At 39.3% G+C, this 13,034-nt stretch overlaps 1 protein-coding gene across 2 annotated transcripts in view; it reads left to right on the plus strand.

The window, feature by feature from the left end:
• Positions 1 to 13,034, plus strand: part of PTPRT (protein tyrosine phosphatase receptor type T) — a 1,083,394-nt gene that overhangs the window by 836,553 nt on the left and 233,807 nt on the right. For both annotated transcript variants that reach the window (XM_060122182.1, XM_060122183.1), the window contains exon 12: positions 814 to 1,087. In XM_060122182.1, the coding sequence (XP_059978165.1) occupies positions 814 to 1,087 (274 nt within the window). The remainder of the gene's footprint in view (positions 1 to 813; positions 1,088 to 13,034) is intronic.

Raw genomic sequence — 13,034 nt, forward strand, 5'->3', positions numbered from 1 at the left:
CGGCTTCATAGAGGAGATGAAAGATAGGCTTAGCCTTTAGAGAAAGGCTTCCACAGGCAGAAGTTGAATGAGAGGGCGTTGCAGATGGAGGAAGCACGAACTGGTGATGGCATAGGCTGGGATCCAAAGGAGGTTTGTGCGATAGCATGGGGTCTGCAGCAGCTGCAATGAGAGGTTTACCATAAGACTGTCTGAGGGGTAGACTAGAAGCCAGACAAAGTGCCCCAAAGGTCAGGATGAGGAGTCTAGATTGTCTCGTTTGAAGAATGGAGAGCCTATGAACGTGCTTGAAGAGGGACAGTGTTTATGTTCAGGAAGGTCAGTGGATTGACTGGTGAGTTGATCCAATCAATTAGAGGCAAAGAGACTAGCTGAGTTCAGCTAAGAGGTGGGGAAGTGCCCAACCTCAACAGTTTGATGGGAGGAGAAAAAAAGGGAGGGGCAGGTTCAGATTGCTGATATCAAGTCAACAGAGCTTGTTGATCAAAGCAGAGTGCAAACCAAGGATACAGGAAATGAGAATGAGCCCCGTCTTCACGATCTGGCCACTTGATGAGCAGTGCTACCCTCACTAAGGAAAGAAATGGAGAAGAGGAGCATACAGGTTTGTAGGGGTTGAAACTGAGTTGCATTTTTGGACATACGCAGTGTGAGCTGGCATTGGAACATCTAAATGGAAATCTGTTTCTACAAAGCAGCGGGTTTATAAGTCTGAAGCTCAGGAGGGAGGTTTAAGTTGCAGACAGAAGTGACGATGATAAAAGTTCATCCCTCCAGGGGGTTGCTCATCTGCCTCTCCTCTTTCCCGTCCAGTGTTTATCAGCTGGTTGTCAAGGAGGAGCGACTTCAGAAGTCACGGAGGGCAGCTGACATCATTGAGTGCTTTTCGGTGCCGGTGAGCTATAGGAATGCCTCCAGCCTCGATTCTCTACACTACTTTGCTGCTGAGTTGAAGCCTGCCAACCTGCCTGTCACCCAGCCATTTACAGTGGGTGACAACAAGACATACAATGGCTACTGGAACCCACCTCTTTCCCCTCTGAAAAGCTACAGCATCTACTTCCAGGCACTCAGCAAAGCAAATGGAGTAAGTATGGCCACATGGAGGCCATGTCTTGCCTTGTTTTTCCATTCTTAAATGAGAAGGCAGCATGACTTTAGAGCAGAGGTTGACAAACTAAGGCCCGTGGACCAAATCATCCTGACCCATGCCTTTTTTTGTGAGTAAAGCGTTGTTGGTTTTTGGCTTTTGGTTTTTCATGCAGTGACGCCTATTCATTTCCATGGTCTGTAACTGCTTTGATGCTCCAGCAGTACACTTGAGTAGTTGAGACAGACTGTATGCTGCATAAAGCCTAAATATTTACTATATGGCCCTTTACAGAAAAAAATTCTGAGACCCCTGTATTAAAGGATAGAAAGGTGTTTCACTTGGGCAAATCATATGCAGATCTAAGACTTAATTTCCTCATCTATATAAGAATACCTATAAATTTGATATCTATTAATGCACTAAACATGTTTTAGTTAATCAGTGACTGCTAACCCCTTTATCATTACCGTTAGTCACATTAGGAAGTATTTTTCTCCCGAAGACAAGGTAACCTTTTTGTGTCAAATATTTTTTTGGTTACTGAGGAGTGCCAGTCATAACATTACAAAATCACGGGGCTGTAAAGGATTTGAAAGGTCATCCAATATCTCCCTCCCTCCCCCTACGTACAAAACAGTGCTTCAGTCAATATTACAATATCACAGTTAACTGATGTTAATAATTATTCCTTTTTTAATTGAAGTATAGTTGATTTACAATGTTGTGTTACTTTCTGGTGTACAGCAAAGTGATTCAGTTATATATACATATTCTTTTCCATTATGGTTTATTACAGGATATTGTAAATAGTTCCCTGCACTATACAGTAGTACCTTGTTGTTTATCTGTCTTATGTATAGTAATGTATCTGTTAATCCCAAACTCCTCCAACCCCTTTCCTCTTTGGTAACCATAAGTTTGTTTTCTATGTCTATGGGTCTATTTCTGTTTTGTAAATAAGTTGATTTGTATCATTTTTTTAGATTCCACATATAAGTAATATCATATGATACTTGTCTTTCTCTTGCTGACTTACTTCACTTAGTATGATAATGTCTAGGTCCATCCATGTTGCTGCAAATGGCATTATTTCATTTTTTTTTATGGCTGAGTAGTATTTCATTGTGTGTGTGTGTGTGTGTATATATATATATATATATGTATGTATATATACATATATATCACATCTTCTTTATCCATTCAAATGATGAACATTTAGGTTGCTTCCATGTCTTGGCTATTGTAAATAATGCTGCTATCAACATTAGGATGCAGGTATCTTTCTGAATTAAGGTTTTCTCTGCGTATATGCCCAGGAGAGGGATTGCTGGATCATATGGTAACTCTATTTTTAGTTTTTTAAGGAACCTCCATATTGTTCTCCATAGTGGCTCCACCAATTTACATTCCCACAAACAGGGTAGGAGGGTCCCCTTTTCTCTACATGCTCTTCAGCATTTATTTGATGATGTTAGTGCTTATTCTTGAATACCTCCAATGACAGAGAACTCACTTCTTTATGTGGTAACTTTGCTGATCTTTGTGGAGGCTGTGGCTCTAAGAAAGCCTTTTTTTTAACTGACTTAAATATATCGTTTATTGTAGTTTCTACCCATTGCTCTTGATCCATACTTTTAGGTCCCAATAGAACCAGTGCAATCACCTTCTCAGGTGGCATTTTTCTTCAGTTACATAAGAACTTTTCCACCATTCACTTCCCCTCTATACACACAGACCCATCTGGTCTTACGTTCGCAAGCTAACTATCTTTAAGTTCCTCTTATACTCAAGTATTTTCTGTCTAGGATGCTTTTGTGGACATGTTTTGTTTCAGGTTGCCATATTTCATTCAACAAATAGATAATGAACAGTGACGTTTGCTAGACGCGATAGTTCATATTAAGATTATGTAGTATGTGCCCTCAAAGAGCTTCTATAAATGTAAGGGAATCTTATGTGCCATGTTCCACAGTGTTTCTGGAGAAGTGAGAGGCTCACTGGAGAAGGGAAAGCTGAGACAGAAGCAAGATTTGCTAAAGTTCTTACAGAACAGCCTGTGGCCAAGGTAGTCTAGTCTGTCAGTGGCAGTCATTACCTTTTGAGAAACCTGGATTGCGAAACTAATTAACATTTAAAATGTCCACATACCCATTTAGATTCCACATTGGTATTTCAGTTCTGCATTCATTACTGGTTCAAGCAACATTCCTCACAGAGAGTATAAAACTACAAAAAGAAGCCAGACTGCCTTCCACCTGTCCGTCTGGTCTTACCTCTGCATGCAACACTCTGATGTATTGTGGAGGAAGACATATAAAGATGGCCAGAAGCATCTGGGAGCTCATCTTCTTCTTGGTTCTCTGCATCCCATATGAGCCAGTTTCTTGGTTCAGCACAACCCTGAGAAGGGATGGCTTTCCCTCCTCTTGGCAACATATCGAGAGGTGCTGTTGGGTTTCCACGCTGTGGAGCAGAGTCATAGCTTCATTCAACTCACCTGCTATCGCATTCCTACCAAGATTCTCCTGAAAACCCAGCAACAGACCAAGTTTGTAGAACCCAGGGAACTAGAAAATGGACCCCAGGAGAGATTTCCCCAACCTGAGCATGGTGGGTCCTAGAAGAACAGCAGATGAGGCAGGAGGATTGCTGGAGGTCTTGCCCCCCAGACATCGTATAATAGAAACCGTTTTCAAGACATGCGGTTTTGCCATTGGGCAAAAGTCACCCCACTGTGAAGCTGCCTCATCTAAGAAGCAGTTTCTACTACTGCTTCCGAGATAAAGCCATTTAATTAGTCATGCCTCTGATCCCACCCCGTGTGTACACCCATTTGGGAACTAAGGTTTGCTGTCATGAAACACGAGCAGGAATGGAACTGGATGGGTGCTTACGCCAGGTGTCTTGAGGGTATAGTCGGCCTCACAGGAACAGAGAGGAAAAAGCTGTGGGAGCTGGCACTCAGAGTATTGTATTTTTCTAGCAAGAGAAAAACCACACACCCTTTCAAATTACTGTGTAGTATTAAGTTTTACCGAAAAGAGTTGGGTGAAAGGGACACAGGAGCAGGAAAGTCATTCTCGGTCTAACACATCTCTGCTTGGCCCCCTCAGATTTCACCATATCATAAAGGGCGGAAGACAATGCAGTTAAGCCTGGAGGATTTTTGAGGAGATGTTATAACCCACACGTTTCTTACCAGCCAAGTTGTTGTTCTTGTGTAAATGCATCAGAAAGACATTCTCACCATCCTGAGGGTCCCACAGGTCCTGCTTCTAATAAATCATTCAAGGAGCAGCTGACCAAGCAATGAATCAAAATAAAGAAATCAAGAATAGAGAAATATGAAATAAAAAGACCCAAGTGAGCATGGAAACTTAAATATCACATTAATGCTAAATAATTGCTCTAAACATGTTACAAAGAGGTTAATATTAAAAGCAATTACTTAAAGAAAAGATGTATGATGTACAAAGTTAACAGTTGTGCTCTGGGTCTGTAATTCACTCTTATGTCAACAAAAACTAAGAAGGAGTTGGAGGATTGATGAATGTAAATAAAAATCTGCTAATTATCCCACTTTAGACAGGATAGAATAGCAAATGACTATTTTATTTTTGATACTAAGATTTTTTTTAGGTATACTTTTTTGGAACATAAAGGCAGCCTTCCAATCTATCATAGAAAAGCCAGAAGACAACAATCTGAAAAGAAAAGGGGGAGAAATAAAGGAAACTATAAGTAAACATGAAAATCAGCAACTGTAAAGCAGGCCAGAAACAGAAGCACTATATTTTTTTTTTTAAGTGATGCTTTACTCCCTTCAGAAAGGGGTAAAATGTCTTGAGTCAAGTAAAAACCAGAATTCAGCAAATCTGTATCACTAGAAGATTAAAAACAAAGGTTAGGGCAAAGTTATATTACATTTAAAAAATTAAAGGAAAGCAGAAATGGCCGTTTGTTGTAGGATGGCTGTGGGCAAGGTTGAATGATTTACTGTCAGTCAATTTCATTGCTTCCGATCCCGTCTACAAGTTTCAGTCAAAACAGAGTAAGAGAATTTTAGGGTTCAGATATATTTATTCTGTGAATAGTAAAGATGTTTTTTCAGCTTAGCAGAGTGCCTAAATAGTCAGCCTTTACCATCAGACTGCCTATACACAAAACCCTAGTAACTGTGACTTTTAAGTAACCTATTAAAAGAATTAGATGTGACTGATTAATTAATTAAGGAAACATCTAGCAAGCACACACTCTATGTCCCCCCCCCAAAAAAAGGCATCTTTTTTAAGTGCTGGGAATAAAGCAGCAAGCCAAACAGACAAAAAATCCCTGCCCTCGTAGCATTTACATTCTAGCAGGGGAGAGACCAAAAATAAATAAGTAAAATCGTGTGTCAAATAATTAGTCATTAGGTTTAGAAATGTGGAGGTCACTCATTAAATCTTGGCTATTATTAGGATGGGAGTAAAGACATTTTACAGACTCTACAGTGAACTCTATAAATGTGGAGTCATTTAATCCAGCCCTATACAAACCATGGAGAGTCCGAGTATGATGTCCACTATGAAGCATGGTCCTCAGAGTCCTCACAGGCGCTTCCATGAAGTGTGAGTTGTCCACAGGCACTTGCGTTTGGAATTTTGATCAGATTAGTATTGGGTTGGCCCAAAAGTTCATTTGGGTTTTTCCATAGCATCTTATGGAAAAACCCGAACGAGCTTTGGGGCCAACCCAATATCCCATTTACCCATCTATGCTTTCTTACAGATAACAAGGTCAGTCCCACCTGTTGAAGCACTGTCTTTGGTGCTGAATTCTCAGCATCTGTCTTTCTTGCAAATCAGGCCATATTGTAACTATTTGTTTTGGATGCAACAATATTACAGATCTGTAGCGGTTAAGAATTGGATGATTTTGAGGTGTCATCTAATCTACACCAGAAGCCAACATAGAAATCTCTAATAAAGTGTTCTTGGCAAGGCATATAGCCTCAGCTTGACCACTGCAATTCTTTGGAGGGAAAGAGTTGATTCCTTTGTTGAACAAGAAAAAATGTTAGAACTTTCTCCTTTCTGTAAAGCCAAATTCTGTCCCCTTAACTCTCTACTCTTGGAAACTTGTATTGATTTGAACAAATCAAATCATTCTTTACCATGTCAGCCTTTTGGAGAAAATACGGCAGTATCAACTACCATCCCTGGTCACCCAGGCCATCTCTCATTGATATTGAATATGCAATTACTTCTGTTTCTCATATGGCATGATTTCTGTATCTCTTTCATCCTGTTTATTCTGTTCTCTCATAGACAGCCTCCTTTTTTCCAATGCCTTCTTTAAAAAGGGGTAACCAGAACGTAGCATTGTACTGCAGATACAGTTAGACCATTCCTGCTACATTTCAACTACCCCTCCTCTCTTGACCATTTTCTAAGACATTATTTCTCATACATTCCAAGATACTTTGCTCACTTCAGGGACCTCTTGCAGGCTGCTGTATTATCCATGTCTGTCTTCTTCATTCTTTGAAGAACTAGTACCTTCTCAGTTTTTAGGCCTCATCTTCAATGTCATATCCTTTGGGAACTTTCCAATCATATTATCTAAGAGCCATTCACACCAATACTCACTATATGTTAACCTGTTGTTTTTATTTAAAACGTTGTGCATATTTTTTAAACATCTTTATTACAGTATAATTGCTTAACAATGGTGTGTTAGTTCCTGCTGTATAACAAAGTGAATCAGCCATACGTATATATATATATCCCCATATCCCCTCCCTCTGGTGTCTCCCTCCCAGCCTCCCTATCCCACCCCTCTAGGTGGTCACAAGGCATGGAGCTGATCTCCCTGGGCTATGCGGCTGCTTCCCATTAGCTATCTGTTTTACGTTTGGTAGTGTATATATGTCACTGCCACTCTCTCACTTCATCCCAGCTTACTCTTCCCTCTCCCCGTGTCCTAAGGTCCATTCTCTACATCTGCGTCTTTACTCCTGTCCTGCCCCTAGGTTCTTCAGAACCATTTTTTTTCTTTTTTTTTAGATTCCATATATATGTGTTAGCATATGGTATTTGTTTTTCTCTTGCTGAGTTACATCACTCTGTATGACAGACTTTGGTCCATCCACCTCACTACAAATAACTCAATTTCATTTCTTTTTATGGCTGAGTAATATTCCATGGTATATATGTGCCACATCTTGTTTATCCATTCATCTGTCAATGCACAATTAGGTTGCTTCCATGTCCTGGCTATTATAAATGGTGATGCAAAGAACATTGTGGTACATGACTCTTTTTGAATTACGGTTTTCTCAGGGTATATGCACAGTAGTGGGATTGCTGGGTCATATGGTAGTTCTATTGTTAGTTTTTAAAGGAACCTCCATACTGTTCTCCATAGTGGCTGTATCAATTTACATTCCCACCAACAGTGCAGGAGGGTTCCCTTTTCTCCACACCCCCTCCAGCATTTATTGTTTGTAGATATTTTGATGATGGCCATTCTGACCAGTGTGAGGTGATACCTCATTGGGGTTTTGATTTGCATTTCTCTAATGGTTAGTGACGTTGAGCATCCTTTCATGCCTTTGTTGGCAATGTGTATATGTTCTTTGGAGAAATGTCTATTTAGGTCTTCTGCACATTTTTGGACTGGGTTGTTTGTTCTTTTCATATTGATCTTCATGAGCTGCTCGTATATTTTGGAGATTAATCCATTGTCAGTTGCTTCATTTGCAAATATTTTCTCCCATTCTGTGGGTTGTCTTTTCATCTTGTTTATGGTTTCCTTTGCTGTGCAAAAGCTTTTAAGTTTCATTAGGTCCCATTTGTTTATTTTTGTTTTTATTTCCATTTCTCTAGGAGGTGGGTCAAAAAGGATCTTGCTGTGATTTATGTCTTAGAGTGTTCTGCCTATGTTTTCTTCTAAGAGTTAGATAGTTTCTGGCCTTACATTTAGGTCTTTAATCCATTTTGAGCTTATTTTTGTGTATGGTGTTAGGGAGTGATCTAATCTCATACTTTTACATGTACCTGTCCAGTTTTCCCAGCACCACTTATTGAAGAGGCTGTCCTTTCGCCACTGTACATTCCTGCCTCCTTTATCAAAGATAAGGTGACCATATGTGCGTGGGTTTATCTCTGAGCTTTCTATCCTGTTCCATTGATCTGTCTTTCTGTTTTTGTGCCAGTACCATACTGTCTTGATTACTGTAGCTTTGTAGTATAGCTGAAGTCAGGGAGCCTGATTCCTCCAGCTCCGTTTTTTGTTCTCAAGATTGCATTGACTATTCAGGGTCTTTTGTGTTTCCATACAAATTGTGAAATTTTTTGTTCTAGTTCTGTGAAAAATGCCGTTGGTAGTTTGTTAGGGATTGCACTGAATCTGTAGATTGCTTTGGGTAGTATAGTCATTTTCACAGTATTGATTCTTCCAATCCAAGAACATGGTATATCTCTCCATCAGTTTGTATCACCTTTAATTTCTTTCATCAGTATCTGATAGTTTTCTGCATACAGGTTTTTTGTCTCCTTAGGTAGGTTTATTCCTAGGTATTTTATTCTTTTTGTTGCAGTGGTAAATGGGAGTGTTTCCTTAATTTCTCTTTCAGATTTTTTATCATTAGTGTATAGGAATGCAAGAGATTTCTGTGCATTAATTTTGTATCCTGCTATTTTACCAAATTCACTGATTAGCTCTAGTAGTTTTCTGGTAGCATCTTTAGGATTCTCTATGTATAATATCATGTCATCTGCAAACAGTGACAGTTTTACTCCTTATCTGATTTGGATTTCTTTTAGTTCTTTTTCTTCTCTGATTGCTGTGGCTAAAACTTCCAAAATTATCTTGAATAATAGTGGTGAGTGGGCAACCTTGTCTTGTTCCTGATCTTAGTGGAAATGGTTTCAGTTTTTCACCATTGAGAGCGATGTTGGTTGTGGGTTTGTCATATATGGCCTTTATTATGTTGAGGTAAGTTCCCTCTATGCCTACTTTCTGGAGGGTTTTTATCATAAATGGGTGTTGAATTTTGTCAAAAGCTTGTTCTGCATCTTTTGAGATGATCATATGTTTTTTCTCCTTCAGTTTGTTAATATGGTTTATCACATTGATTGAAGAATCCTTGCATTCCTGGGATAAACCACACTTGATCATGGTGATTGATCCTTTTAATGTGCTGTTGGATTCTGTTTGTAGTATTTTGTTGAGGATTTTTGCATCTATGTTCATCAGTGATATTGGCCTGTAGTTTTCTTTATTTTGTGACATCTTTGTCTCGTTTTGGTAACAGGATGATGGTGGCCTCTTCAAATGAGTTTGTGAGTGCCCCTCCCTCTGCTATATTTTGGAAGAGTTTGAGAAGAAAAGGTGTTAGCTCTTCTCTAAATATTTGATAGAATTCACCTGTGAAGCCATCCGGTCCTGGGCTTTTGTTGTTGGAAGATTTTTAATCACAGTTTCAATTTCAGTGCTTGTGATTGCTCTGTTTATATTTTCTGTTTCTTCCTGGTTCAGTCTTGGAAGGTTGTGCTTTTCTAAGCATTTGTCCATTTCTTCCAGGTTGTCCATTTTATTGCCATACAGTTGCCTGTAGTAATCTCTCATAATCCTTTGTATTTCTGCAGTGTCAGTTGTTACTTCTCCTTTTTGTTTCTAATTCTATTGATTTGAGTCTTCTCCCTTTTTTTCTTGATGAGTCTGGGTGATGGTTTATCAATTTTGTTTATCTTCTCAAAGAACCAGCTTTTAGTTTTGTTGATCTTTGCTATTGTTCCCTTCATTTCTTTTTCATTTATTTCTGATCTGATCTTTATGCTTTCTTTCCTTCTGCTAACTTAGGGGTTTTTTTTGTTCTTCTTTCTCTAATTGCTTTAGGTATAATGTTATATTCTTTATTTGAGATGTTTCTTCTTTCTTGAGGTAGGATTGTATTGCTATAAGCTTCCCTCTTAGAACTGCTTTTGCAGCATCCCATAGGTTTTGCGTTGTCATTTTCTCATTGTCTTTTGTTTCTAGGTATTTTTTGATTTCCTCTTTGATTTCTTCAGTGATCTCTTGGTTATTTAGTAGTGTATTGTTTAGCCGCCATGTGTTTGTATTTTTTACAGATTTTTTTCCTGTAATTGATATATAGTCTCATAGTGTTGTGGTCAGAAAAGATACTTGATACAATTTCAGTTTTCTTAAATTTACCAAGGCTTGATTTGTGACCCAAGATATGATCTGTCCTGGAGAATGTTCCATGAGTCCTTGAGAAGTAAGTGTATTCTGTTGTTTTTGGATGGAATGTCCTATAAGTATCAATTAAGTCCATCTTGTTTAATGTGTCATTTAAAGCCTGTGTTTCCTTATTTATTTTCATCTTGGATGATCTGTCCATTGGTGAAAGTGGAGTATTAAAGTCCCCTACTATGATTGTGTTACTGTCAGTTTCTCCTTTTATGGCTGTTAGCATTTGCCTTATGTATTGAAGTGCTCCTATGTTGGGTTTATAAATATTTACAATTACTATTTCTTTTTCTTGGATTGATCCCTTGATCAATGACACTTGACACTTGTAGTGTCCTTCTTTGTCTCTTATAATAGTCTTTATTTTAAAGTCTATTTTGTCTGATATGAGAATTGCTACTCTAGCCTTCTTTTGTTTTCCATTTGTATGGAATATCTTTTTCCATCCCCTCACTTTCAGTCTGTATATGTCCCTAGGTCTGAAATGGGTCTCTTCTAGACAGCATATATACAGGCCTTGTTTTTGTATCCATTCAGCCAGTCTGTGTCTTTTGGTTGGAGCATTTAATCCATTTATATTTAAGGTAATTATCGATATGTATGTTCCTGTGACCATTTTCTTAATTGTTTTGGGTTTGTTTTTGTGGGTCTTTTCATTTTCTTGTGTTACCTGCCTAGAGAAGTTCCTTTAACATTTGTTGTAAAGCTGGTTTGGTGGTGCTGAATTCTCTTAGCTTTTGCTTGTCTGTAAAGGTTTTAATTTCTCCATCGAATCTGAATGAGATCTTGCTGGGTAGAGTAATCTTGGTTTTAGGTTTTTCCCTTTCATCACTTTAAATATGTCCTGCCACTCCCTTCTGGCTTGCAGAGTTTCTACTGAAAGATCAGCTGTTGACCTTATGGGGATTTCCCTGTATGTTATTTGTTGCTTTTCCCTTGCTGCTTTTAATATTTTTTCTTTGTATTTAATTTTTGATAGTTTGAGTAATAATGTGTCTTGGTGTGTTTCTTCTTGGATTTATCCTGTATGGGACTCTCTGGGCCTCCTGGACTTGATTGACTCTTTCCTTTCCCCTATTAGGGAAGTTTTCAACTATAATCTCTTCCAATATTTTCTCAGTCCCTTTCTTTTTGTCTTCTTCTTCTGGGGCCCCTATAATTCAAATGTTGGTGCATTTAATGTTGTCCTAGAGGTCTCTAAAACTGTCCTCAATTCTTTTCATTCTTTATTCTGCTCTGCGATAGTTATTTCCACTATTTTATTTTCCAGGTCACTTATCCGTTCTTCTGACTCATTTATTCTGCTATTGATTCCTTCTATAGAATTTTTAATTTCATTTATTGTGTTGTTCATCATTGTTCGTTTGCTCTTTAGTTCTTCTAGGTCCTTGTTAAATGTTTCTTGTATTTTCTCCATTCTATTTCCAAGATTTTGGATCATCTTTACTATCATTACTCTGAATTCTTTTTCAGGTAGACTGCCTGTTTCATCTTCATTTGTTTGGTCTGGCGGGTTTTTACCTTGCTCCTTTATCTGCTGCGTATTTCTGTCTTCTCATTTTGCTTAACTTACTGTGTTTGTGGTGTCCTTTTCTCAGGCTGCAGGTTTGTAGTTCCCATTGTTTTTGGTTTCTGCCCCCAGTGGGTAAGGTTGTTGTAGGATTCCTGGTGGGGTGGACTGGTGCCTTTGTTCTGGTGGAGGAAGCTGGATCTTATCTTTCTGGTGGGCATGCCACATCCGGTGGTGTATTTTGGGGTATCTGTGAACTTATTATGATTTTAGGCAGCCTCTCTGCTAATGGGTGGGGTTGTGTTCCTGTCTTGCTGGTTGTTTGGCATGGGGTGTCCAGCACTGTAGCTTGCTGGTTGTTTAGTGGAGTTTGGTCTTAACATTGAGATGGAGATCTCTGGGAGAGCTCTCGCTGATTGATATTATGTGGGGCTGGGAGGTCTCTGGTGGTCCAGTGTCCTGAGCTCAGGTCTCCTACCTCAGAGGCTCAGGCCTGACACCTGGCCAGAGCACCAAGACCCTTACATGTAAATTGGTTAAATTCTCCAATCCAAAGGCACAGGATGGCTGGCCTTCCATGCTGCCCTCGGTCCTCCAGCTGGGCCTTGTCCGTCGGGCCTGGTGACATGGAGAGCCTGCTTTGGATCCAGGTCCAGCTGCATCCCCTAGCATCTAGAAGAAGCAGCTGATGCCCCTATCTTCCCTTATCCCTGCTTCAACTCATCACGATCCTGTAGCACCTGAGGCTCTGCCCCTCATCCATTGTGCATATTTTTAATTGCACTTGTTTTTTGCAGTGCATGCCTCTCTCATTAGACTGAGAGCTCCAGGAGGCAGGATCCTCTCGTTTGCTGCTGTATTCTCCCTACTGAGTACAATATTTAACACACAGTAGAAACTCAGTCATCCTTTGATGAATAAATGAATGAGAGTACAGACTGTTTCTTGTTGTCTCTGAGTCTCAGTTCCCTCACTTATAAAATTGAAATAGTAATACACACTTCGCACAGTCATTTTGAGGAGGATTAAATGAGAAACGATCTTGAATACTGAAAGGCACAAAATAAGTGTGAGTAAAGTCTGAATTTCCATTCAGTGTAGTGTGAGAGATCTGGCTCTGAGCTATTTTCCTCATAGAACGATCTGCCATAAAGGACTTTCCTTCCATCATAGCAGTAATACTTTCCACAGCTG

Source organism: Lagenorhynchus albirostris, chromosome 15 (genome assembly GCF_949774975.1).
Source record: "Lagenorhynchus albirostris chromosome 15, mLagAlb1.1, whole genome shotgun sequence".
Taxonomy (NCBI): Eukaryota; Metazoa; Chordata; class Mammalia; order Artiodactyla; family Delphinidae; genus Lagenorhynchus; species Lagenorhynchus albirostris.